Source organism: Chiloscyllium plagiosum, unplaced genomic scaffold (assembly GCF_037043375.1).
Source record: "Chiloscyllium plagiosum isolate Xiang-an unplaced genomic scaffold, Cpla_swu_hap1 HiC_scaffold_9, whole genome shotgun sequence".
NCBI classification, from domain to species: Eukaryota; Metazoa; Chordata; class Chondrichthyes; order Orectolobiformes; family Hemiscylliidae; genus Chiloscyllium; species Chiloscyllium plagiosum.
Genome location: NW_028270147.1, coordinates 67,544,022 through 67,571,372, shown reverse-complemented (window position 1 = coordinate 67,571,372; position 27,351 = coordinate 67,544,022). Strand labels below are relative to the sequence as shown.

At 39.3% G+C, this 27,351-nt stretch overlaps 1 protein-coding gene across 2 annotated transcripts in view; it reads left to right on the top strand.

The window, feature by feature from the left end:
* Window positions 1-27,351, top strand: part of dhx9 (DEAH (Asp-Glu-Ala-His) box helicase 9) — a 73,398-nt gene that overhangs the window by 39,392 nt on the left and 6,655 nt on the right. For both annotated transcript variants that reach the window (XM_043699530.2, XM_043699531.2), the window contains 17 exons: window positions 508-597; window positions 1,252-1,413; window positions 3,312-3,389; window positions 4,414-4,605; window positions 5,596-5,737; window positions 6,233-6,315; window positions 9,521-9,677; window positions 10,407-10,510; window positions 12,366-12,579; window positions 14,537-14,631; window positions 15,240-15,313; window positions 17,133-17,285; window positions 17,496-17,656; window positions 18,881-18,992; window positions 20,854-21,015; window positions 21,137-21,264; window positions 27,092-27,321. In XM_043699530.2, the coding sequence (XP_043555465.1) occupies window positions 508-597; window positions 1,252-1,413; window positions 3,312-3,389; window positions 4,414-4,605; window positions 5,596-5,737; window positions 6,233-6,315; window positions 9,521-9,677; window positions 10,407-10,510; window positions 12,366-12,579; window positions 14,537-14,631; window positions 15,240-15,313; window positions 17,133-17,285; window positions 17,496-17,656; window positions 18,881-18,992; window positions 20,854-21,015; window positions 21,137-21,264; window positions 27,092-27,321 (2,337 nt within the window). The remainder of the gene's footprint in view (window positions 1-507; window positions 598-1,251; window positions 1,414-3,311; window positions 3,390-4,413; window positions 4,606-5,595; window positions 5,738-6,232; window positions 6,316-9,520; window positions 9,678-10,406; window positions 10,511-12,365; window positions 12,580-14,536; window positions 14,632-15,239; window positions 15,314-17,132; window positions 17,286-17,495; window positions 17,657-18,880; window positions 18,993-20,853; window positions 21,016-21,136; window positions 21,265-27,091; window positions 27,322-27,351) is intronic.

The following is a 27,351-nucleotide window of genomic DNA, read 5'->3' as shown; positions in this document are numbered from 1 at the left end:
ATGGGGATGGTACTGGCGAATGTTTAGCTCTCATGGAATATTGTATCAGCTCAAGAGCCAAAAGAAGGGAAAGGTGAGTCTGTATAAGGGAAATATATGCCTTCTGTATAAGGGAAATATATGCCTTCAGTGGCTTCAAGGAGAAGGAAAGCAGGAGGTGGAGTTATGTATTCAATATAAATTATTGCTTTTCTCTCGTACCAAATCTAAGCTTTTTGAAAATTCATAACTTCTAAACAGAGTGAGGGATGTTCTAGTCACCATTATTCTCAAGTAGTCTGTTGTAGGCTCTTGAGATTTATTTGAGTGGCCAGTGAGCATCATTTTTAGGTTCTAGTTCCATCCAAAATTTCCAAACTTGCAAAATAACTGTAGGAAGCTATTTCTAATAGGTTACAGAATATCATTCTATAATTAATTCTGTTTTCCTGAGACACAGTCTTTTTAATTTTGAAGAGTATGCTTGAATGATATAAAGATTTTCAGTTGGTTTTATTTATTTCTTAGGTGGAACCATATGAGTTAAATATTGCTAGTGACTTGGAACATCAGCTTGAATCTGTTGTAAATGATCTTGGATTGCAGCTTGTACCATCAGTAAGTATTTGTAATTTTAATTTATTGTGTGTAAACTGAAATTTATTGGAAATAATGAGGGAGACAAGACTGGCTTTGACTATTTCTGTTACTGTCTTTTGCATTGTATCACTTGTCAACATTTCATCTATGTGGTGAAATAAAAGAAAAGTCGTGCCATGTATTGTAGGACCACTGCATGATGGAATCCAATCTTGTTCCTGATGTCTGACAGATCTGTGTGATAAATGGAGGCCAGCATCTTTTCACAAGGGGAGGGTATCTCAGGGTGGTCTTATATTGGATCATCCTTGGCTAGCTCTTTCTGACCAATTTCAAAGACAATTATTCCAGGCACTTGAAAATAGATTATGTTACAGGCATTTGAAAAGAAATCTGAGGGGACTATATGTAATGCATATCGAAATAAAAAATACACCGACTTTTTTTATTTTCATTTTGTATAATAATTGTGTTTTGTAGTCAAATCACGAATGAAATTAATTTCTTAAAGAAGCAGCAAAATACAAACTAAAACTTATAATTGATCTAGGAGGGTGATTGGTGTGCAAAGTACTATTGAAGATTTGATAGAAGTGTTTGCATAATGATGTTTTCAAGGCTTTAATAAATATATGTATGTAAATTGTTAACTGCAGCCATTTGATTTTGTAGCCTGAAGACCCTAATAATCCAATTTCACTCACTGTTGGGAAGCTTGCCCAATTTGAGCCATCAATTCGGCAGAGCTTTGCAGGAGTTGTACCATGGTCACCTCCACAAGTCAACTGGAACCCTTGGACCAGTAGCAATATTGATGAAGGGCCTCTTGCTTATGTAAGTGATACCAAAAAATGGAGTAAAATTTGCTGGAAGCATGAATATTATAAAATCCACACTTTTGTATCTTCCAAGCTTAGAAACTGAGTTGATAACACAGGATTGGGTTTGAGGAGCAACGCTCAATCTAAATTTTGGTTGTTCTATGTGAGCTATTCCTGTGCAGGTTTTATTTTATCCATGAGTAATTTGCATTATAGCAATCACTGATCTTAGGAGTGGTCCGTGTCTTTAAGCGCATAGTACCTTTCAGATTGTTGCTCACCCATTCTACCTTTTCTCTGTCTCATCCCATTCTAACCCTCCTTGCATGTCCCCCTTCAGGGTCCCCATGCCTAAAATGAGCTCATAATTAAGAGAATAGATGAAATGTTTAGGGAGTATGGTAGAATACATACAACCTGAATGTCTGGACTTAGATCAATACACATTTGAAAACCAATTCATCTTCTCAAATGAAGTGAGTGTTCTCTCATTCATTATCTATTAGTTTAAATAGCTTGGATTAACTTGTCAGTTTCCAGGCTGGTATATGTGGCTGAATAAACATTAAAGGTAACTGTTCACTGCTTTGCTAGTGCATACAGATACATTAAAGGTTTGCGTCATACATCTGCCCATCAGAAAACATCAAATCCATTTATAACTTCACCTTAGACTATTTGCCTGATCATAATGGGCTATGCCCACTCAGTTTTGTGATCTTTTAAATGTTGTGGACCTTTCTGGATCATTTTTATCCACCATGGGTCTTTGACCATTAGTAACTGTTGAATGGGAAGCCCTTCAAGCCTCCCTCTTATCTGGCAGACAATGACACTTGATGATCCATAGATATAGGGAACCATAATCCCACCGGCTTTCAAATGTGGCCCCTGTAGTAGAGTGTTTTCAGAAGCCAAAATATCCACAGAGAGGGGGATGTGAGCGTCTCCCTTCATGGTATTGGGATTAAAAATTCCTTTGGGGTGGAGAGCAGTCTGGAGATCTCTTCTGGAAGTCTTGCAGGCTCAAAGAAGTACCTGTTACTGTTTCAAAATGTATTAAAAGACAATTAAATCCCCTGCACGCTCAACCTATGAGCACATCCATCAGATTCTCCATCTCCGTAAAGTTCATCTAGCTGTTGTGGGGCTATGGTGAAGTGAAGTCTTGCAAAGCTATGACAGCCTGGTCATAGTCTCTCGTTTTGAATTTCATGCTACTGGTGTTGACGTGATGGGCTAAATGGACTCCTGGGCTGTAACAGTGCTAAAACACTTTCTGTAAGAAAGTGAGCACCAGTTTGTTCTCTAAGGATTGTTCAGTTATGCGGATGAATTTTATAAGCAAATTTTTAAAAAGTCATCCACAGAGGTCATAAGGTCATGATTATGATTAGGTACTTACTTGAAAATTCAAAGTTGTTTTGGTGTAATGGCAATCCATCTTCTGACTACATAGACAATTCTATTACCTGATATAATGAAGGAGAGACCGTGGCTTGTACATCGCTAAAAGGTTTGTCTGTCACCTTTTTACCACCTGTTCACTCCATTCACCTCCAGCAACATTTTGCTTCATGTAACAATAAATTATTCTTTATCAAGTTTTCTTCTGGCTCTACCTGTTCATGCCACTTAACCATAAGTTCAGCTACAAGGTACCACAAAGTGAATGTCAAAAAAAAATTGCTTTGAAGACACCCCCCAACTCTGGCAGTGTATCTAAATAAAACTGTTAGATTAAGTAATTCTGTCAGTTGGCTTATGGATTTTGGCATTGATTTTCCAAGTGAATATAGAAGCTCCTTTTACTGGTTTATGGACTTTATCATTTATCTTTAACAATGTTTTTGTCCTTAACAAGTAAATTTTGTCAGATGGACTGTTGTAACTCAACTGTACTTCTTATAGGCAACACCAGAACAAATCAGTGTGGACTTAAAGAATGAGCTCCAATATCAGATGCAGAATGATAGCAATCTACAACATGTAGGTACCAGTTTCCTTTTTTAATAAGTACTTCGTAAACATTTTGTAAAGCAACTTTAGCCATTTTTTTAAGTACTAATTGCTATTGAGTCATTTGATGTTTTTCCATAATGTGTGTATTGTAACATGGCTCAGCTCAGTTAGTTGTATTGATGTTAATTGAGTTGAAATCCCATTAGGAATCTATGTGCAATCTAGACTTGATACTTCAGTGCAATAGTAAGGTGGAATGCAGTATTGTCAGGCATGCAGCCTGTTGAATAAGAGTTTTATTATCTTCATGAATTGCTGTCACCCCTTTCAAGGACATCTTTAAGCTTCTTCAAAAGTATCTTAAAAGTCTTGCATCTGGATGACTGTCCCTTTTCTTTTTTAAAAGTGTTGTATCAACCTTTTCCAATTATAAATTCACTATGGAAACCTCTCACTGCCCTGTTTGAATTCTCAATTCTCTTTCCACACTGGATTACTAACAGAAAGGGAGAAACAGTGGAAGTCAATTCCCATTTCTAAATTAGCTTTTGCAGTTTACTGCATCTAGTTACGATGAATGCAGGAGTGAAATTTTCAAATTCACATCTCTCTGTCACGTTCCTCCCTATCTGCCTCTGTTGCCTCCAACCTTACAACTCTTGAAGTCCGTGTTCCTTCGTCTCCTGAGTCTCCGACTTTAACCATTTCATTCTTGGCAGTTGTGTCATCTGATGCCTGACCATGAGTGCTCAAATTCACTCCCTGCCTCCATTCTAAAAGTTCCTTTTAAGTTTTCTCTTTGACCATGATTTTTTTCCCCTCCTGGTATTAAATTTGCTTAATAATGCTGCAATGAAATTGTGATGTTTTGCTACTTTAGAATCTCCTCATAAATGCAAGTTACTGTGTACCAGTAGGTTTTGAATTGTAAATTGAGACATTTAACGTAATACGCCATTTGTGGGGGCAATTATAAGCCTGATTGTAACCACTTTTTAACTTTTGTTAAAAGTAGGGTTTTAGTAACTCTGCTTTATATGTTTTACTACAGATACTGAATGAAAGGAGCCAATTACCAGTTAAAAACTTCGAGGATGAAATACTTAAATCAGTCAACTGCAATCCAGTGATCATTATTCGAGGTCAAACTGGGTGTGGTAAAACTACTCAGGTCCCACAGTACATCCTTGATGAATACATCAGAAGTGGCAGAGGTTCTGAGTGTAATATTGTAGTCACACAGGTGCGTGAGAAATGCTGAATTAAAATGTGTATCCAAAAGAAATATTTTCTTTTGTGGGAGGAGCTGGGATTGGGGGTGAGGTTAAGAGATCACTGTCTTTTAAAATGAGCTTGCCAAATTAGGCCTGATGCAACAAATACTTTTCTCTGCGGGTCTAAGCCTTTGGAGCTCCCTTCCTCAAAAAGCAGTAGAAGCAGAACCTTCGAATGTTTTTAAACAGCAGTCGACAGATTCTTGATCAGCAGGGGAGTGAAAGGGTATCTGATGGGCAGCCATGGAGTGATCATATCGACCACGATCTTATCAAAAGTGGGACAGGCTCAAGGGGCTGACTGGCTTAAGCCTGCTTATGATTCTATGTAGCCACTTATCCTGCTCCAAATCCATCACCAAAGGGATGGACCTGTCTACTCAATTGTGGATTATCCCTGTTGTGGGCAAGTATTTCTAGTTGAATACTTAAAAGCTTGTGATGCCATATGTAACTAGCGCTACAGATTCAGGCTTGACTGTTCAAAATCTTACCTACATCCTCTGGGTTTGGGTAGATCTCTATAGTGTTTGTTCTGTACCAGGCATATAGCCATTGGTGGTTTCGGAGGTTCTTTAGCAAGATAATTAAAATATCCTGTTACCAAAAAATAAAGATGACTCCACAAGCAAATGAATGCCAGTTTGATATTTTGGGTTTGTCAGATAAATGTCGAATTTACATTGTTAATATTTGACTGTTTGCTGAACTAGAAAAAATTCACTCTTGCAGTCCACATTTCAAACTTGAGTTTGATAACTCTTTGTATGGCAGGTGTGTTAATTTACTCTTCTCGTCTGTTAAATAATAATTTGAAAACTGAAAATAAAATGTTTTAAATGATGTAAATGGATTAGATAGCATCTCTTGAGAACTAATTTTTTGGGTATTGAACTATTCACTACTGGAAATGCTTATGTACACAAACATGTTTAATTTCCTATTGAATTATTTTCCAGCCTCGACGTATTAGCGCTGTATCTGTTGCAGAGCGTGTTGGTTGCGAACGTGGAGAAGAACTAGGCAAGAGTTGTGGTTACAGTGTTCGTTTTGAATCCATATTACCACGACCTCATGGCAGCATAATGTTCTGTACTGTAGGTTAGTATTGCATTGCAAGTCATCCATCTTGTAATAAAATTCTTTTTGCAGAAAAAGCAAGCCAAAATTAGCATTTTTAAAGATTTTGTTTTCTCTTTGGAGAAACAGATAATTAGAATTCTTTAGTTTGACTGAAGAGATGGTGTTCATGGCCATAGGGAAAAGGCAGGGGAGTGCCTTTAGTTGAGTTGCTGTGAGAGAACCAGCACAGTCATGATAGGCCAAGTGATCTGTGCTGTATCTATTTTATGTTTCCATGGTGAGTTTTTTAAGTTCATAGAAATTTAATGAGTACATTAGAAATACATGAAGTACTGCCTGTAAGTAGGTTATAGCATTTCTCAGCAGAGCTTCTGCATGTTGCAAAAGATGAAATCCTATTTTTCTCATGGTTTGAGAGCACCCTAATACAACTCATGCAATCTACCTCAAGCCTGACATATCAAATAAATGTTTTTGTATTTGTTAAAACTAATAATGATTGTATTCTATTAGGTGTTCTGCTGAGGAAATTGGAAGCTGGTCTTCGTGGTATAAGCCATGTAATAGTAGATGAAATCCACGAAAGAGATATTAATGTGAGTATTTGCTCATACCTTGTTTCTAACAGGATGTCTAATATGACTGTCTTCAACTTTAGCTTTTCTTTTTATGAAGGTTTGGGCTTTTTTTTTTCTCTTTTGCATTCCACATGCCTTAGGAGCTCCTTCAACCAGTACATATTTATTGGCTGCAGATTCAATTTCAGAAGGTCCCATCTTGCACCTTTCAGCATATGTTGCTTTTGATGCTCATCTTGTTGACAAAGTTCCAACTTACATAAAATGTTTACAAACATTCACATCATTATAAACTGCAGAAAGCCCTGGAAGCAACTTTTTAATAAAGCTTCAAATACTGAAGCTTAGCTGACTGCGACCCTGGATGCGATCCTGCATTATTACGTGACATTAATATCAATCTGGTACTGTTTAATATAAATTAACTTGGGCAAATTATCATACAGTTCATTCCAGTACTGTTCTTGACTTCAGTCTAAGACTTAAGATTTTGCTTTAAAATATTTTAGAGTATTACAGAAGTGGATTTAAAACTGTGAAGAGTATTGAGTACTAGAATGTAGCATTAGAAAAGAAAAACGAACTGCAAAGGATTTGGAGAGTTCGGTAGCTCTAGAGTAATGTTATGGTAATAGGTGGTCAGACTAGAAGGGGATGCAATGAAATCTGTTATGTTTCTAATGCATGTATGTAAACAATCAAAACATGGAGACATTCACTATACACCGTATAGGGGGTTAATGTTCAAATTCTGTAGATGTATAGGACAGAAGCTTCACTGAAATTGCAATGATAATTGGGTATCGGTCATTAACGCAACTGCAAAAGTGAAAACCGTGATCTAAGGAGGATAATTTGGCTGACAACAAAATTAGTATAGATTAAAGATGTCACTAACTTCTAACAGTAAATCACCATCTTATGTTAGGAAATTGGGGAGAAGGTCAGAGCACGTAAACAAAGTAGGGGAAGAGGAGACATGAGCCAGGCAAAACTTATGTTTACACAAATGGTGAAAAGAACACAATGTTTAAATGCAAGCATATGATGCATGACAGCAGTATAAGTCATGAACTAATATTACAGAAAGTGTTATAAGAATGGGTACTGGAGATTCATTGAATTGCTACGGTGACTTTGACCTGAAGGTTTTCCAACCATATACATCACTTCTGATCATCTACCATTAGTGTGGATGTTCTATTATATATAATAGAAGAGATCTTTGAAAAAGTGAGGAAAGTACAAATTTTGTTTGAGATATAGCCAGAAAAGCCAGGGTGGCTCAGTGGTAAGCATTGCTGCCTTACAGTACCTGGGTTCAATTCCACATGCTCTTTGGAGGGTCAGTGTGGACTCGATGGGCCTGCTTTCACACTAAAGGAATTCTGAAGTAAAATAAAAATGTCAGAGGCATAATAGCACAAATGGAGGTCATTTTAACTTTGAGTCTATGCTGTCTGTCAATTTTGAAGGTCTCAAAAATGTTTTGGAAGAATTACTTCATCACCAGAATTGCAGTGTATATGTGCTCACTTAAGTTGGATAAATTAAACTCTGAATCCAGCAGATAGTTACTGTAGCTGCTTAGTGGAACTAAAGTGGAACAGGAGTCTAGTTTTATTGCAGAAGACCAAGATTGCTCAGAGCAACATTTGTGACTATTCAGACAGTAACAGTAAATGTTCAAATATGATGAGACTTGGGCCTTATCCAGGCTTGGGCTGAAAAGTGGCAAGTAACGTCTATATCATACAAATCTCAGGCACCATATCTACAAACATTTAGTCACACTGTCTCTGATGCCAGGGAGCAGTAGTGTCTACCATCTAAGAGATGCATGGCAGAAATTTGCCAAAGATCCTTAGACAGCACTTTCCAAACCCACATCCATTTAGAAGGATAGGAGCAACAGCTATAAGGGACCAACACCACCTGAAAGTTCCCCTCCAAGCCACAGCTCATTCAATGCCATTGGTTCAATATCTTAGAATTTCCTCCTAAACAACATTTGAAGGGATACCTACAGTGCATGGACTGCAGCAGTTCCAAAATGTAGTTCAGTGCAACCTTCTCGACAGTAACAAGGGACAGGCAATAAATGCTAGTCCAGCTACTGACACCCATGTGTCATGAGTAAATTAAAAAAAATGCAAGCACCCCTAATGCCAAAATTTCTGGTTTCTAATGGTTCGTCAGTGGAAAAATCAAAGTAAGTCACATTAACAGAAAATTGGGTGAAAGATTTGAAAATAATCTAGTGAAAATTAGCCGTGCTAAATTGCCCATTGTGTTAGGTGCATTAGTCAGAGGGGAATGGGGCTGGGTGGGTTACACTTTGGAGGGTTGGTGTGGACTGGTTGGGCCGAAGGGCCTGTTTCCACACTGTAGGGAATCTAATAATAAAAAAATTGGTATGACATAAGAAAACAAGATTGTGATTCTCATCTGCAGAGCTGTTGAAAGAAAATTAATTAAAATTAAAGTGTTAATTTCTACATATAAAACTATTTGGAAAATGAAGTTCCCTTCAAGATTTTTTTTTGTATGCAGCCATAATTCAGAAACCATATAAGATCAAAAGGTGTAAGCAAACAAATGGTACCCACATTTGATGTTTTACCAGCAGCTTTAAAGTCTGTAGATCTTTGGATGTGTATAACAAGCCATTCAAAAGATCATGTTCATATTCAATAGAATGGCTGGGTGGTGACAAAGAATAAACTTTCTTCACGAGTGGAAGTCTGCGTATTCTACTGTTTGATATTTTGTATGGTTTTTGTCATTAAATAATGGGACATCATTAGTGGACCCAGTACTGTTAGATCATACAAAAGTTCAAAATATCTGATTTGGTAGATGGAAAAGATTATTTGTTTTCAGGTGCTATGAAGCCATAGTGAAATGGACTCAGAATTTGATGGTTTGCATTTGATACTGAAGACAATGAATTCAATCATTATTAAGATACTTTGTGCTTAAAGATAAGTTTGTACAGTAATTCAGTAACCTATAGAATGAATTACTTTTCTATATTTCAAAATGAAGGCCACCTGTTATACTCTGCTTTTTATACTCTGCTTCTAAGTTGATCCTGCGTTTGGCAGGACCTTTGAAGACTCCAAAGGTTGACCTGCATGCTACTAAGGTTGTCATTGCTTTGTTTTTTAAAAAATAAAATTGATTTTAGGCAAAGCCAAAATTCTCCATAATTCTCTTTCAGACTGATTTTCTCCTTGTGGTTTTGCGAGATGTCGTCCAAGCTTATCCTGACATTCGTGTTATTCTCATGTCTGCCACTATTGACACCACCATGTTCAGAGAGTATTATTTTAATTGTCCAATAATCGAAGTATATGGAAGAACATTTCCTGTTCAAGGTGCGTCAAGAAAAATAAGTAATACACATTAACTCTGTTTCAAAAATTAATTATTGTGGGGATGCTTTTTTGTGACGATAATAGATTTGTTAAATTTAAACTTCTGTTTGGATAAATTTACTTCCTGAAGACTTTTGTTGTGTAATAAAGTCATTTACAGGCAATATTCATTGCATTACTAACTTCTGACCTAATCTTTGTACAAGCTATCTGAAACCTTGTAAGGTTTAACTGCTTATTAAGAAAGGGGCAAGTTAGCATGAGTAACTGTGTTGCATTTGGTGGTTTTAATGTGTTCTGGTTTACTCAAAATAAGTACGTGAAAAATCGCTTTGGTATACTATAAAAAACATTCTGGATTGCTTGTTGAGCAAAATTGTTTGTTTATTTCTGCACTTGGCCTGAGTAGATTTAACAAGCTCTGTAGTGCACTGTTGCTTGAGTGCTGAAATGTTTTATGAAATAGCTGTTCAAGCTAACTCTTTTTGTTTGATTGCAAGATTTGTAAAACAGAAAAGCTTTGAAGTATAGAACATTATCTCCAAAAGATTGGAAAATTTTCAAGAAATTTCTGAATCTGAATTTTTTAAGACCGTATAATCTAGCTGTAGAACGTCAACAATGCTGAACACAGTTGTCCTTTTATTTTTCATATCCAAACCATTGTTTAATGTTACTGTGCTGACTAAGTAATTTTAGTACTTCAAATACTTTAATTCATGTTTCCAGAATATTTCTTAGAAGACTGTATTCAGATGACTCGATTTGTTCCTCCTCCGAGAGACAAGAAAAAAAAGGACAAAGATGAGGATGGTGGTGGCGATGATGAGGAGGTAGAAAAAAAATCTGAATTTTGATTGGAGATACTTAGACTATTATAAAATCATTCATCCGCAGCATTCTCTAAAACATGAACTGGTTTGAAAGAGTTAGTACATAGAGTCATAGAGATGTACAGCATGCAAACAGACCCTTCAGTCCAACCCGTCCATGCCGATCAAATATCCCAACCCAATCTAGTCCCACCTGCCAGCACCCAGCCCATATCTCTCCAAACCCTTCCTATTCATATACCCATCCAAATGCCTCTTAAATATTGCAATTGTACCAGGGTGCTCCAACTGAATTGAATCATTGTAATCAAAATTGTTGGAAAATTGCGTGCATTTCTAGTCTCCTTCCTATCGGAAAGATGTTGTGAAACTTGAAAAAGGGTTCAGAAAAGATTTACAAGGATGTTGCCAGGATTGGAGGATTTGAGCTATAGGGAGAAGCTGAACAGGCTTGGGGCTGTTTTCCCTGGAGCGTCGGAGGCTGAGGGGTGACCTTATAGAGGTTTACAAAATTATGTGGGGCATGGATAGGGTAAATAGGCAAAGTCTTTTCCCTGGGGTTGGGGAGTCCAGAACTAGAGGGCATAGGTTTAGGGTGAGAGGGGAAAGATATAAAAGAGACCCAAGGGGCAACTTTTTCACACAGAGGGTGGTATGTGTATGGAATGAGCTGCCAGAGGAAGTGGTGGAGGCTGGTACAATTGCAACATTTAAGAGGCATTTGGATGGGTATATGAATAGGTTGGATTCTGAGGGATATGGGTCGGGTGCTGGCAGGTGGGACTAGATTGGGTTGGGATATCTGGTCGGCGTGGACAGGTTGGACCGAAGGGTCTATTTCCATGCTGTATATCTCTATGACTCTATTAAAACAATGTGACCAATGCACAGAGTAGGTTATATTGTGCTTACGTTTTTGTCATTGAATTGCTAGCCCAGTAACTTTAGAGGCATGGAAATTCAAATTGCACCAGACTTTTTTATTTTATTTGAAAAAAATGAGTTTGCATTATAGGGTACAGTCCACAGAACAGATTGCAATGTGCATTTATACAAACTAATGGAACCAAGTTGTAACGAATGGCTTCTTACAAATGATTGAATTTCTTCCAAGTCAATTATCACTTAACTCCATTCATTTTGAATCGAAGGCAGTTCACCCATACTAGAATTTACATGTTTGCACACATTTTCATAGTTTTGAAATTGAATAGACAGCAGATTCAAAAGTAAATAGCAAGAATAATTGCAAAGAATTGAGTAGCAATGTCTAGTGCATTTTCTTCTTTGGTACATAATTTAAACCTGGTGTTATTAGTTAGAAATGAGGCAAGTAATGTGGAACTCACTTTAAAAGTACTCTTGGATTATCTTTCACTCAAATTGCACCTCAGATTCCATGCAGATAAGGAACTTCATTTTGCATAATCTGTTAATTTGACTGTTTGATCACAGATTCAGTGTTACTTAGTTTTAGCTGGAACTACAGTAGAAGTACTCTATGTACTCAGATGTGTGGGTCTTCTCTTGAAGATTAATGTTACAGCCAAACAGGCCCACAGCAGAAATACAGAGCTTCCGAGCCAGATCAGTAGCACTTAGTTACTTGGATGCGCTAAGAAATTGTAAGTTCAAGAAATTTGAAGTTTTCATTTTAAAAAGATTAATCAAATCTGAATAGCTATAGTTAACGATAATTAAGCAAAATGGACAATAGCAAATAGAATTGACGAAAAGCATATGGTCACTTGAGCAACTAGCAACTCTATCTTTTATTATTGTAGTTTGAAATAATGTCAGTTTGGAGTTGCTGTCAAGTTTGTTGACTAATAAAAATTAACCTCTGCCTTGCTAGGTGAACTGTAACAATATCTGTGGTGATGACTATGGGATAGAAACCAAACGTGCTATGGCTCAAATGAGTGAAAAGGAGACTCCTTTTGAACTAATAGAGGCGTTGCTCAAGTATATTGAAACACTGGATGTAGATGGGGCAGTGCTTGTTTTCTTACCAGGCTGGAACTTGATTTTTGCTATGCAAAGACACTTGGAAACAAATCCATACTTTGGTATGTGTCTATCTTGTTTCTGTGTTGACATCTTGAAATAAATGTTTTTATTATTCTTCCCCTCTATGACCCTTGCATCAAATGTTATTAGTCTTTTTATATTGAATCTTGAGCTTGCTACTTGGGAGGAGTGGGTTATTTGCTTAACTATTTTTGTTCCTCCTGGATCATACAGTATCCAAATGCAAAAGACTGTTAATTATTGCTACCAACTGAATCACAAGAAAGTATATGAGAAGGGTTCAGGATTTCTGCTTTTTTTTTCCCCAATTCAATTGAGCCTTATTTTATTTCCTCAAAGTTGTTAATATCTTCCCATTTTCTTTCCTTTTATGTCTGGACTCCCAAATTCATGCTTTGTGCAGCCATTGTTCATTGATGCACATGAACTCTTCCAGATTTATAACGGTTAAGAAGAGGGAACCCTGGATGATTTTCACCTTCCTAACCAAGAGCATTGCAACCAATTTTTGACTTCTCTTTGGCATATTACAGGAGATCTGACTCAGTTGCAACTCAAGGAATTATGACAAAAACCTGAGGCAAACTTTAAGGTTCAACTATTTACAAACTCACTTAGCTAGTAGAGAGTTGAAAATACTTCTAAATGTCTGACTGAAGGACACTTACGATTTTAAGTATACATGGTTATGGAATTGAAATAATGCTGTTGTGATCTAGATTGGAATTGAAATAATGCTGTTGTGATCTAGATTGGCACCCAATCCCTCATCTTTATCAGGGTGAAAGTGAGTACTGCACATGCTGGAGATTAGAGCCAAGATTGTAGTGCTGGAAAAGCACAGCCGGTCAGGCTGCATCCCAGGAGCAGGAAAATCATCTTTTCGGGCAAAAGCCCATCATCAGAAATGGGGCTGGGAGCCTTGGGGGTGGAGAGATAAATGGGTGGGGCTAGGGGGAAGGTAGCTGAGAGTGCAGTAGGTGGATGGAGGTGGCAGTGAAGGTGATAGGTTGGAGGGGAGAGTGGAGCGGGTAGGTGGGAAGGAAGAAGGACAGATGGGACAGGTCATGAGGACAGTGCTGAGCTGGAAGGTTGGAACTGGGGTAAGGTAGGGGGAGGGGAAATGAGGAAACTGGTGAAATACACATTGATGCCATGGGGTTGGAGAGGCCCGAGGCAGAAGATGAAGTGCTCTTCCTCCAGGGCTCGAGTAATAAGGGAGTGGTGATGGAGGAGGCCCAGTCATTTTGAGTGAAGGAGTATACAAGCTTGGTCTTTTTTTAGTGGTGTCAATCCATGAATGACCTGATTTTAACTGCAGCTCACAGGATTATACAGTAGAAAGGCAATTAGTCAAATCATTTCTCCTATGTAGGCTGTTAGTCCAGTATCATGAAAGCTAAACCATTTTTCACATTCAAATACAGTGTTTTCATACATGTATTTTACAGATGAAATTATGTCATCAGTCATTTAAACAATATGTAGTTCAGTCTGGAGAGTTCATGAAATTTTAAAGGGTTGTGAAATAGGGTGGAGGTTCTGTGGTATACTTTTTGTCCAAGTTGTTTAGACACTTTTTTTTAAACAATGCTAGGATTACTGATGGGCTACTGATCTTTATTCACAGAGTATACTGATTCAACTATACCAGTTACATTAGCCTGAAATTTAAGTTAAATCAATTCAATGTATGATTTCCATCTGGTAGTAAAAGATGTGTCTAGGAACTTGGAGTATTAAATAACTAACAAGCATGCCTGTTTAATGAAACCGGAAACCAAGTAAGTTTCTCATGCTTTACTTTTAGTTTTGGAATGCACCTTTCAAGCTAATGTATTTTTAGACCAATGAAACCTTATCTGTATTTGAAAGACTTAAAATCATCCAATTTGTTTTCAGTATTACGGATACACATTTATAGTTTAGATTCTTGTAGAATTAGTATACATTTGTATTTTGCAGTGTACACTAATATCATCTTTTACTTAACAGGAAGCCATAAGTACAGAATTCTACCATTACATTCGCAGATTCCAAGGGAAGAGCAGCGCAGAGTGTTTGATCCTGTGCCATCAGGAGTCAGAAAGGTTAGACAGTAAAATATGATAATTCAGAACCAACTGTGTATTCAATGTGCAAGGAATACGTTTCAAAGTTCTAAATTTGTTGAAAATGTAATAGTATGCTGAACCTGATGCTATAATCTGTAAATAGTAGGGATGAGGAACATAAAGCCTCATTTGGCTGTAATTTTAGTCTGGCAATATGGTTGTGCTAGTCTTTTTCATAATATTTGTTGAATTTGGGGGTGGTGACATTCCATGGATTGAATGATAAAGTGCAATGCATCTTTTTTTTTAAAAAAGTGTAAAATTACAATCTGTTCGATAAGGGTTTAGAATATATTCCTACTCCTGGTATTAAATGTGTAAGTTTGGAAGCAAATGTTTTAGATGTGGAAATTAACTACCCAACACAGCAAGAAGAGAAGGTTGAAAGTCTTTATTTGTAGTTAAGATTTTATTTTGAGAATAGCCAAAACACAGTGATTAGCCTGTGACATCTACAAAATAGATGAAGGTTTAATGTTGGTTTAAGGGCTGTGGAGCAGTTCTGTGAACAGGACAATCCAGTCAGTTTGATGAAGTCATGTGCAGTACATTTTGTTTTAATTAGTATACTTTACTACCTCCAGGTTATTTTGGCCACAAACATCGCAGAAACAAGTATTACGATTAATGATGTAGTTTACGTCATTGATTCGTGCAAGTGAGTGATCATCTTTGCATTTTTGAGAAATTTTAGTTTATACATCTTAATTTTTCATATAAGAATAAGCTTAAATGAGTTTGGTGTCTTATGTCAAGGATGATACAAACGTCTCACAGGCAATGGGTCATCTTTAAAATGTAATAACTGTCACTTACAAGGAAATAAAGCAGTCAATCTTTACACCACCATGTCCCACAATCAATACTGAGGTAATGACCAGTCAATCTCTGTTGGTAGTGTAGGTTGAAAATGTCTCCATCATGCAATCTAATGCACCAACTACAATGATCACCCTTTTCTGTGAGTAGCCATATTTTGATTTTTTTTTTCCCTCTCAGTCACAGACCAAGTGCTGATAAGTGGGATTAGAATGTGTATCCAGTTAATTTAGCCAGCACAGTAATGGCATTTTTTCTGTATGACGTTGGCTCCTTTAGCCAAATAAACAATGAACAATTTTTAGAAAGGAGATTTGGCACAAATTGAAGATGAATGTTGAATTAACAGTTGAGGTATGAAGAGAACCAAACAACTCGGCTGTGCCAAAAACAGTCAAAGCAATAGCTTTGATCCTTAAAACATGCCAGAATAGCAGAACTAGGCTGTGAGAGACAGACTAGACCTAAGTCCTGGTCACTGGAGTAAGACTACCAGGGCTGAAAATGTATTGCTGGAAAAGCGCAGCAGGTCAGGCAGCATCCAGGGAACAGGAGAATTGACGTTTCGGGCATAAGCCCACTACCAGGGCCAATTTAAGAAATTGTACTGGCTAATATAATTGCATTTGCCTTGCACTAGCCTCTGAAGAATGCAGAAGAGACTTGTGTGTGTGTCAGGCTAATTCCCATTTCTGGGCTTCTCTGTCTCCATTGCCCCTCTATCTCTCTCATGTGCACTCACATCTTCACTCAGCCTCTCATTCACTGTCCTTCCCTCCCTCCAGACACACACTTAGCTTCCCTCCCTCAAGTGCATGTATTCCCTCTCACCCATTGAACCCCCCCCCCAATCTCAAGAACCCTCTCTCCCCATGCACGATCAAATCAGGGGGCTTGCATTCCTGTACAGAGGCCAGTTCTCTGTAAACAAAATAAATATGTTCATTCTTGCTCCTTTTTTGAATTTCCTAAAGTACTAAAGCCTATAGTTACCTACATCTTTCTGCACCATAGTTCCTCCAATGAATTTGTCAATCAGATTTACTTTATCCAGCAACCCTGTTCTCCTGTACCATAAAATTACTTGAAATTTGGCATTCTTACAACTTTGATTGCAAAATGAGAAATACTTCGGCAGCATATCTCTCTCTCTTGATCACTATTCAAGTTCTATGTTACTAAGCAACTATGTAGAGGAGACATGTTCTGCACCAGTAGCTCTGGCCCACTTATTGTTCTGATATATGATGTTATTTAAAGGTTAATATTTAGGATATACACACTATCATGGTAATTTTCTTTCAGTTTGTGAATAATTTATAGAACTTGAGAAATTTTAATTTGTTACCATTTCTACAGTTCGCAATCCCTGTGTTCTTTTCTGGAGTCTGCTTGTAAGTCAGTTTGTGTGCAGGTTGCAACACATGCAGGTCAATGAAAAGGAGCCATTCGTAACTATAGGAAATGTTTGTGTGTTGGATCTTTAAAATCCCATTCTGCATGACATCATGTTCATAAGTCAGATGCTTGTAAATCAGGGGCCTTCTATATTTCTTGACCAATAAAGATTATATAATCTTTTTGCTGCACTTTGAATGTTTCGTGATGGTAACTGTTTTACTCTTATTGACTATGCCTTTTTTGAATGTACTTTTCAGACAAAAAATGAAACTCTTCACATCTCATAATAATATGACTAACTATGCCACAGTATGGGCTTCAAAGACCAACTTAGAACAGCGAAGGGGGAGAGCAGGACGTGTCCTTCCTGGCTTCTGCTTCCATCTCTGTAGCAGGGCGCGATTTGAGAGGTATAAATTCAATTCAAGTTTATTAGAAACAAATGTGTTTTAAAGTAGTTTTCCTTGTATAGCAAGTCACTGCTCTGACATCTTTAGATAGCTTTGTAATTGAGATCAAGGTTATTGAAAGTGATTTAAAAATTACAGATTTACTTTTAAAATTGTGTGGCAGGAAACAAAAAATTCTGAATTTCATCAGCAAATCTTTCCCATCCACAGACTTGAAACGCATATGACTCCAGAGATATTCCGCACACCTCTTCATGAAGTTGCTCTGAGTATCAAACTACTTCGTCTGGGAGGCATTGGACCATTTTTGGCCAAAGCAATTGAACCCCCACCTCTGGATGCGGTTATTGAGGCAGAACACACCTTGAGAGGTGAGGTGATTCCTAATTACTTGGTTATAGTCCTATGTAGTTAAAAGTGTAAGAATGCTAAGAACTAAACATGCAGTAAATTGATTAATTTTATGTAAAAAGATTGTCTGACTTTTTTTATCATACCATAATGAATAAAAAATGATTAAAACTTAATAAAAATTCATTTAGTTCTGTATTCCCTCAGTTTAAGTTGTGAAATTCCATGAGTTTTTTTTAAATAATGTCCATCATACCTTTTCCTTGATATCAGGCAGGCAATGGCATACTGGTATTATTGCTAAATTGTGAATCCAGAAACCCAGCTAATGTTCTGGAAGCCTTGGTTCAGATTCTGCCATGGCAGATTGTGGAATTTGAATTCAGTAATGATCATGAATCCATTGTTGTTTGTTGGACAAACCCATCTGGTTCACTAATAGCCTTTTAAAGAAGGGAATCTGCCATCCTTACCTCATCTGGCTTACATGTGACTCCAGCAATGTGGTTCACTCTTAACTGCTCTCTGGGCAATTAAGGGTGGCAATAAGTGCTAGCCTAGCCAGAGACGCCCACATTCCGTGAGTGACTAAAGAAAATTACAATATAGTTTCGAATTAGATGGTGCATCTGATTAATCGCAGCATAATCGGCACGGTGGCTTAGTGGTTAACACTGCTGCCTCACAGCGCCAGGGACCCAGATTCGATTCTGGCCTTGGGCGATCGTCTGTGTGAAGTTTGCACATTCTCCCTGTGTCTGCTTGGGTTTCCTCCGTTTTCTTCCCACAATCCAAAGATGTGCAAGTTAGGGTGGATTGGCCGTGCTAAATTGCCCAGAGTGTTAGGTTCATTAGTCAGGGGTAAATGTAGGAAAATGATTTCGGGTGTGTTACTCTTTGGAGGATTGGTGTGGACTTGTTGGGCCTAAGGGCCTGTTTCCACACTGTAGGGAATCTAATCTAATCTATACCTAACTTTTAATAACTATAATAAATGCCTGTATTTAGCTGAAACAATCATTTTATAGCTGTTTAAATGATAAATTGCTGAATTGAGGTCCTAAAGTATCTGTTTACCAAAAACTGGAATTGTCAGTTGTTAATTTGAATATGTTATACAACAAGTCTCTTCAAAGCGTAACAGCTTTGCTCATGCTGAAGAAGCTGTTTCGTTATTTATAACATAATGTGCATATTCTGGTTTCATAAACTATGACAATCATACATGTTCTGTTCTTTCTCAGAACTTGATGCTTTGGATGCTAATGATGAACTGACTCCCTTAGGACGTATTTTGGCCAGACTTCCTATTGAACCACGCCTTGGCAAGATGATGATTATGGGCTGTATATTCCAGTGAGTCAAAGCAGAGCAAATGATAATGTGAATTATTGGGAAAGGTTCCTGTACAATAAAGTGAGAAGTGTTGTAGTATATTGCTGGTGTCAGAATTTGAATTTGGAACAAAATGCATATAGGCTTTGTTAAATGCTCTTTACCTGTTGCATTTAAAATGCGAAGAAGAAATGTGTAATGAGTGACCTGTTCGATGTTTTAAGAGCATTTAAAAACTCTCATTTTTCTGTGGATATTTTTTTCATGCCCTTAAACTGTTATAATTATTCTCCACATTGAGGGCACTTTGATGACTGTGTGTGTGAGAGTGATGTGAAGACTGTACGGTGCCTTCCTCAGTGAAGGTTTCTTAGCATCTCTACATATTGGCATGATTGAATTATTTTTGGAAGCTCATTAATCTAGATCCTGAAGTTCGCACTCCCTCGCAAATCATCCTCATTCAGTTCGAGTACATCAATTTTCTGTGCATCTCCTTCTTTCTGTTGCAAAATATAAACCCCTAGGATTGCTCCTTGGAGTGATCTCATTTAACTGTTGTATCAATATAAGGCTCAAAAATTTTAACTTTGAAGCATACTTGTGTTTGTATGTTGTTCTATGATCTCTAGTTTTTATTTCTGTAATGCTGTAATTTCAGTCTGATTTGAGGAAAGGATCATACTGTACACATCTGATGTAACACAATAATGTAATGTAGTCTGCTCCATATATTGCAACCATCCTATAAATCTTGAATTGATTTCTGATTTTTGGTTTTACATGGTCACATTCTAAAATTCCAGTTGTAATCTTGTATAGATTCCAAAAATTTATGAAAATAGCACGAAATCTAATCTGCTGTACACTAGAGAATAGGTCTTGGATGTTAATGTATGGCAAAAGGAGAGGGTGATACATGTATGGAATGAGCTGCCAGAGGAAGTGGTGGAGGCTGGTACAATTGCAACATTTAAAAGGCAGTTGGATGGGTTTATGAATAGGAAGAGTTTGGAGGGATATGGGCCGGGTGCTGGCAGGTGGGACTAGGTTGGGTTGGGATATCTGGTCGGCATGGATGGGTTGGACCGAAGGGTCTGTTTCCATGCTGTATGTCTCTAGGACTCTAATTGTTTTTGAACGAGAGAACAGTTTGTATTTCAGTAAAATTTGTTAGATTTGGAAATGGAGAGCATCAGCTGATGTATTGACCTTGATGCTATACGGTGCACATATAGAATAGTACATGGTGTACATTGGGTGGTAACGATACATAATTACACACACGCTCTCTCACTCTCTCTTTCTCTCTCTCTCTCTCTTTCCCCCCCGCACCCCAACCACCACCACATAGACTTAAGTTCATCCAACTTATCACCCACTTTGTTCACTAACCTATCTTGGGTTTCACTTAACCATTGTCTAATATTTTGTTTCCAAAGACATCTGTGGCTTTATTACTCAATACCTCTTTATTTTCTCCCAGGACAAACAATCTGTTTCACCCGGGACAAACATTACTCCTTTCATTCCAGTGTTGTGATTTTGATTACTGTCGCAGCTAAGTAGGTGTTTTGATTCTGGAATACCCCCTCCAACTTTTGCTCTTAAGATACTCTATCGAAGCTTTCCTTTTCTAACAAATAGGTTCTTACATAGTTATCTATCAGATGTTTAATAATGCTCATGTGAGGTGAAATGGAACTTGTTCCTCTGTTACTTGTATGCAAAAGCAAGTTGTCTTGCCGGTGCTTATTTAGTTTGAATGGTCGGAACTGTTTCTAGTTTGACAGCTATGATTTTAACTTCAGGAAATTAGTTATAATGGGAGTAGGAAAGCTATTGATGGAAACATTACTGATTTTATTTTTATCTGTTGCAGTGTTGGCGACGCAGTGTGCACTATATCTGCTGCTACCTGTTTTCCAGAGCCTTTTGTTAATGAAGGCAAGCGTCTGGGCTATGTGCATAGGAACTTTGCAGGAACCAGATTTTCAGATCACGTTGCTCTGCTTTCGGTTTTCCAGGCCTGGGATGATGCAAGGTATTGTTCCAGTGACAAGTTAGAAAACACGTCCTTACCAAGTTATATTTATTTTCTTTTGCAGCATATTCTGTAAATTCTAAAGTATAGGAATTTGTATTTTGTTGTTTCTTTTTTGTAGAATGGGAGGAGAAGATGCAGAATTGAGGTTTTGTGATCATAAAAGATTAAATATGGCAACTTTGCGCATGACATGGGAAGCTAAGGTTCAGCTAAAGGACATCCTTATCAACTCTGGCTTCCCTGAAGGTAAAACTACATGAATGAAATTGTTTTTGTTGCTGTTCTGGTAAAGTATTTTGGTAATGTTACAAACTTAAATAAAATAGATGCAATCTAGTATGTACTTCTTCATTCCAAGTGATGTACACACTTCATATTTATTTTTCATTTTACCTTAATGCTATTGTTAATGACACTTTTTTTTTAAACAAAGAACTTGGTAAATATCACCCTGATGACACTTAATTTGTTCAAATGTGGTAAGAATCGCTTTCATGCTTTAGATTTTGATCTTGCTCACAGCAAGTACAGAACACTATTGGCAGGAGCTGGGTTAAGATTTCCATAATGCTAATTGCTGCATGAATCTTCAATTTATGACACCGAAAGGTGTTTGGACCATCTTCTCTTTGGAAGAACTGCCCCCAACTCCTGCTATTTTCTTATCATAGTACATCTTATTTCCCCTTTTAAATGTTATTACTAAATCTTATTCCTTTCTGGGAGTCCATTTTGAATTATCATAATTTATTGCCTTCAAAGGAAATTCCCTATTTCCTTTCTGTGGTTCTTGAGCCAACTACCTTTCATTATCTATACTCCTGCCCGCAGAAATACTTCAAACAAACCTATTTTAAAATCTCTTATCATTTTCCATTACCTGTTTTCCGTGTAAGGAGAACAATCCAGCTTCTCCAAAATGAACTCGTAGAACATAGAACAGTACAGCACAGAACAGGCCCTTCAGCCCACGATGTTGTGCTGACCATTTATCCTCATGTAAGGTAAATCTAATGTACGAACCCTCAAATTTCTGTGACCATATGCATGTCCAGCAGTCTCTTAAATATCCCCAATGACCTCGCTTCCACAACTGCTGCTGGCAACGCATTCCATGCTCCCACAACACTCTGCGTAAAGAACTTGCCTCTGACATCCCCTCTATACATTTCACCAAACCGCTTAAAACTATGACCCCTCGTGTTAACAATTTCTGCCCTGGGAAAAAGTCTCTGGCTATCAACTCTATCTATGGCTCTCATTATCTTGTACACTTCAATTAGGTCCCCTCACTTCCTTTTTTTTCCCAATGAAAAAAGTCCGAGCTCAGTCAACTCTCTTCGTAAGATAAGCCCTCCATTCCAGGCAGCATCCTGGTAAACCTCCTCTGAACCCTCTCCAAAGCATCCACATCTTTCCTATAATAGGGCGACCAGAACTGGACACACTATTCTAAGTACAGTCTAACCAAAGTTTTATAGAGCTGCAACAAGATCTCACGGCTCTTAAACTCAATCCCCCGTTAATGAAAGCCAAAACACCATATGTTTTCTTAACAACCCTGTCCACTTGAGTGGCAATTTTAAGGGATCTATGTACCTGCACACAAGATCCCGCTGTTCCTCCACACTGCCAAGAATCCTATCTTCAATCCTGTACTCAACTTTCAAGTTCGACCTTCCAAAATGTATCACTTTGCATTTATCCAGGTTGAACTCCATCTGCCACCTCTCAGCCCATCTCTGCATCCTGTCAATGTTATGCTGCAGCCTACAACAGTCCTCTATACTGTCAACGACACCTCCAACCTTTGTGTCATGTGCAAACTTGCTAACCCATCCTTCAATCTCCTCCTCCAAGTCATTAAAAAAAGTTACAAAGAGTAGAGGCCCAAGAACAGAGCCCTCTGGAACAGTTTCCTGAAGAAGGGCCTGTGCCCGAAACGTCGAATCTCCTGTTCCCTGGATGCTGCCTGACCTGCTGTGCTGTTCCAGCAATAAAGTTTCAACCCTGTGGAACACCACTGACTTCCAGGTAGAATATATTCCTTTCACTACCACTCGCTGTCTTCTGTCGACCAGTCAATTCTGTATCCAGACAGCTTTCCCTGTATCCCATTTCTCCGACCTTCTGAATGAGCCTTCCATGGGGAACCTTATCAAATGCCTTGCTGAAGTCCATATACACCACATCCAACGCTCGACCCTCATCAACTTGTCTAGTAACATTCTCAAAGAACTCAATAAGGTTTGTGAGGCATGACCTGCCCCTCTCAAAGCCGTGCTGACTGCACTTAATCGAGCCATGCTCTTCCAGATGATCATAAATCCTATCCCTCAGAATCCTTTCTAACACCTTGCAGACGTGAGACTGACTAGACTGTAATTGCCGGGGATTTCCCTATTTCCTTTCTTGAAGAGAGGAATTACATTTGCCTCCCTCCAATCCTCAGGTACGACTCCAGTGGAGAGCGAGGATGCAAAGATCTTTGCAAGCGGCGAAGCAATCACATTTCTCGCTTCCCAAAGCAGCCGAGGACAAATCTGGTCTGGCCCTGGTGACTTGTCAATCTTAATGTTTGTCAAAATTTTCAGCATATCAGCTTTCTCAATTTCTATCCGTTCCAGCATGCTTACCTGCTCCTCAATGGTTTCATTCACTACAAGGTCCTTTTCTTTAGTAAAGACAGAAGCAAAAAACTCATTTTAGGGCTCCCCCTACCACCTCAGACTCTATACACAAGTTCCCTATGCTATCCCAGATCGGCCCTACTCTTTCTTTGATCATTCTCTTATTCCCCATATACGTGTAAAATGCCTTTGGATTCTCCCTAATCCTTCCTGCCAAACCTTTTTTGTGCCTCTTCCTGGCTCTCCTCAGACCATTTTTGAGCTCCTTCCTCGCCTGCCTGTAATCCACCCTTAACAATTTCTCCTTTGAATCCTCCCACTTCCTCCAGACCAAAGGGGTAGCCATGGGCACATGTATGGGCCCCAGCTATGCCTGTCTCTTTGTTGGCTACGTAGAGCAGTTGATCTTCCGTAATTACACCGGCACCACTCCCCACCTCTTCCTCCGCTACATTGATGACTGCATTGGCGCCACCTCGTGCTCCCACGAGGAGGTTGAGCAATTCATCAACTTCACCAACACATTCCACCCTGACCTTAAATTTACCTGGACCATCTCTGATACCTCCCTCCCCTTCCTGGACCTCTCCATCTCCATCAGTGACAACCGACTTGACACTGACATTTTCTACAAACCCACCGATTCCCACAGCTACCTGGATTACTCCTCTTCCCGCCCTACCTCTTGCAAAAATGCCATCCCGTATTCCCAATTCCTCCGCCTCCGCCCAGGAGGAGCGGTTCCCAGGAGGAGCGGTTCCACCATAGAACACACCAGATGGCCTCCTTCTTTAGAGACCGCAATTTCCCTTCCCACGTGGTTAAAGATGCCCTCCAACGCATCTCATCAACATCCCGCACCTCCGCCCTCAGACCCAACCCCTCCAACCACAACAAGGACAGAACGCCCCTGGTGCTCACCTTCCACCCTACCAACCTTCGCATAAACCAAATCATCCGCCGACATTTCCGCCACCTCCAAACAGACCCCACCACCAGGGATATATTTCCCTCCCCACCCCTCTCCGCCTTCCGCAAAGACCGTTCCCTCCGTGACTACCTGGTCAGGTCCACGCCCCCCTACGACCCACCCTCCCATCCTGGCACTTTCCCCTGCCACCGCAGGAACTGTAAAACCTGTGCCCACACCTCCTCCCTCACCTCCATCCAAGGCCCTAAAGGAGTATTCCACATCCATCAAAGTTTTACCTGCACATCCACTAATATCATCTATTGTATCCGTTGCTCCCGATGCGGTCTCCTCTACATTGGGGAGACTGGACGCCTCCTAGCAGAGCGCTTTAGGGAACATCTCAGAGACACCCGCATCAATCAACCAAATCGCCCAGTGGCTCAACATTTCAACTCCCCCTCCCACTCTGCCGAGGATATGGAGGTGCTGGGCCTCCTCCACCGCCGCTCCCTCACCACCAGACGCCTGGAGGAAGAACGCCTCATCTTCCGCCTCGGAACACTTATCCTCTAGCTTATCTCTCCATGCTTCAGGCTCTCTGCCTTTATTCCTGATGAAGGGCTTTTGCCCGAAACGTCGATTTTGCCTGTCCTCGGATGCTGCCTGAATTGCTGTGCTCTTCCAGCACCACTAATCCAGAATCTGTAATCCTCTAGAGCTGAGCAAGACCCTTGCTTCCTCCACATTATGTAAGCTGCCTTCTTTCTTTTGAAGCTCCTCCGCTCTCGTCATCCAAGGTTCCTTTATCTTACCCTTTCTTGCCTGTCTCAGAGGAACACATTTATGCATCATTCACAACAACTGTTCCTTAAACAGTCTCCACATGTCTATAGTGCCCTTTCCATGGAACAATTGCTCCCAGTCCATGCTTCCCAACTCACATCTGATAACATCATAGTTTCCTTTTCACCAATTAAATATCCTCCCATTGTGCCTGCTTCTCTCCTCCATAGCTATGTAGAATGTGAGGCAGTTGTGGTCACTATCACCAAAATGCTCTCCCACTGCAAGATTTGACACCTGCCCCGGCTCATCGCCAAGCACCAAATCCAAAATGGCCTGTCCCCTCGTCGGCCTGTCAACGTACTGAGTTAGGAAACCCTCCTGAACACACCTTACAAAAACAGCTCCTTCCAAACCATCTGCTCAAAGGAGGTTCCAATGAATAATGGGTAAGTTAAAGTCACCCATTACAACAACCTTACTACATGCACACTTTTCCAAAATCTGCCGACCTATGCTTTCTTCAATCTCCCTGCTGCTATTGGGGGGCCTGTAGTAAACCCCTAATGAGGTGACTGCTCCCTTACTGTTCCTAATTTCCACCCATACTGACTCAGTAGGCAGACCCTCCTCGACAATGGTAACTTCTGTAGCGTGATATCCTCTCCTGATTAGCAGTGCTACACCCCCTCCTCTTTTTCCCCCTTCTCTATTCTTTTTAAATGTTCTAAACCCTGGAACATCCAGCAACCATTCCTGCCCCTGAGAAACCCACATCTCTGTTATGGCCACAACATCATAGCACCAGGTACTGATCCATGCTCTAAGCTCATCACCTTTTATTCCTGATACTCCTTGCATTAAAGCAAACACACTTTAACCGATCCCTTGGTTCTTTCCCAGGAAATTCCTTCCCACTGGCTGCGCTACCTCTTGCTATTGCCTAATTTCCATCAACTCACCACTGGTGTATCGCTCAGGTTCCCACCTCCCTGCCATACTAGTTTAAACCCTCCTCATAAGTCACTCAGCTCTGATGACATTCTACTAAATTTCTTCTTTATCCTGTCTGAGATCTTGACATCCTGTCTACATGTGGTGCCCAAAATTATTATTCTGCAGATGAGTCTTAACCAATGCTTTACAAAAGCAACATTGATTTGAACGGGAGTATGTAGGGTGGCACAGTGGCTCAATGGTTAGCACTGCTGCCTCACAGGACTAGGAACCTGGATTCAATTCCAGTCTTGGGCAACTGTCTGTATGAAGTTTGCATGTTCTCCCCATCTTTGCGTGGATTCCCTTTTGGGTACTCATTTCGTCTACAATCCAAAGATGTGCAGGTTATATGGATTCGCTGCGCTAAATTGCCCATAGTGTCCAGGGATGTGCAAGTTGGGTCGATTAGCCTTGGGAAATTCAGGGTTACAGGGATGGGAAGAGTCTGGATGGGATGCTCTGTGGAGGGTTGGTTGGATTCAGTGGGCTGAATTGCCTACTTTCATTCTGTAGGGATCCTATGATTCTATATTTATGATGGTAAATTGTTTTAAAAAAACATTGCACTTGTTGAACATCTTGCAAAATTGAGGTATGTACTCTATAATAGTTGTGAAAGTTTACAGTGAGATTTGTTTTTACCTGTGTTTACTGAGAATGCTTGTCTTAAGCTAAATCATGCAGAATATATGCTGCTTCTAATTGTTTTGTGTATCAAGTCATATTTCTTCCTTTGCCTTCTGAACAGAGTGCTTGATGACACAAGTATTTAACAACACTGGACCAGATAATAATCTAGATGTGGTTATCTCACTGCTTTGCTTTGGACTTTATCCCAATGTCTGCTATCATAAGGAAAAAAGAAAGATCTTAACTACAGAGGGGCGCAATGCACTTATCCATAAGTCTTCGGTCAATTGTCCATTCAGCAACCAAGATACAAAGTATCCATCCCCATTCTTTGTGTTTGGGGAAAAGGTGAGTTATGTACTGCCTCACATTGCTTAG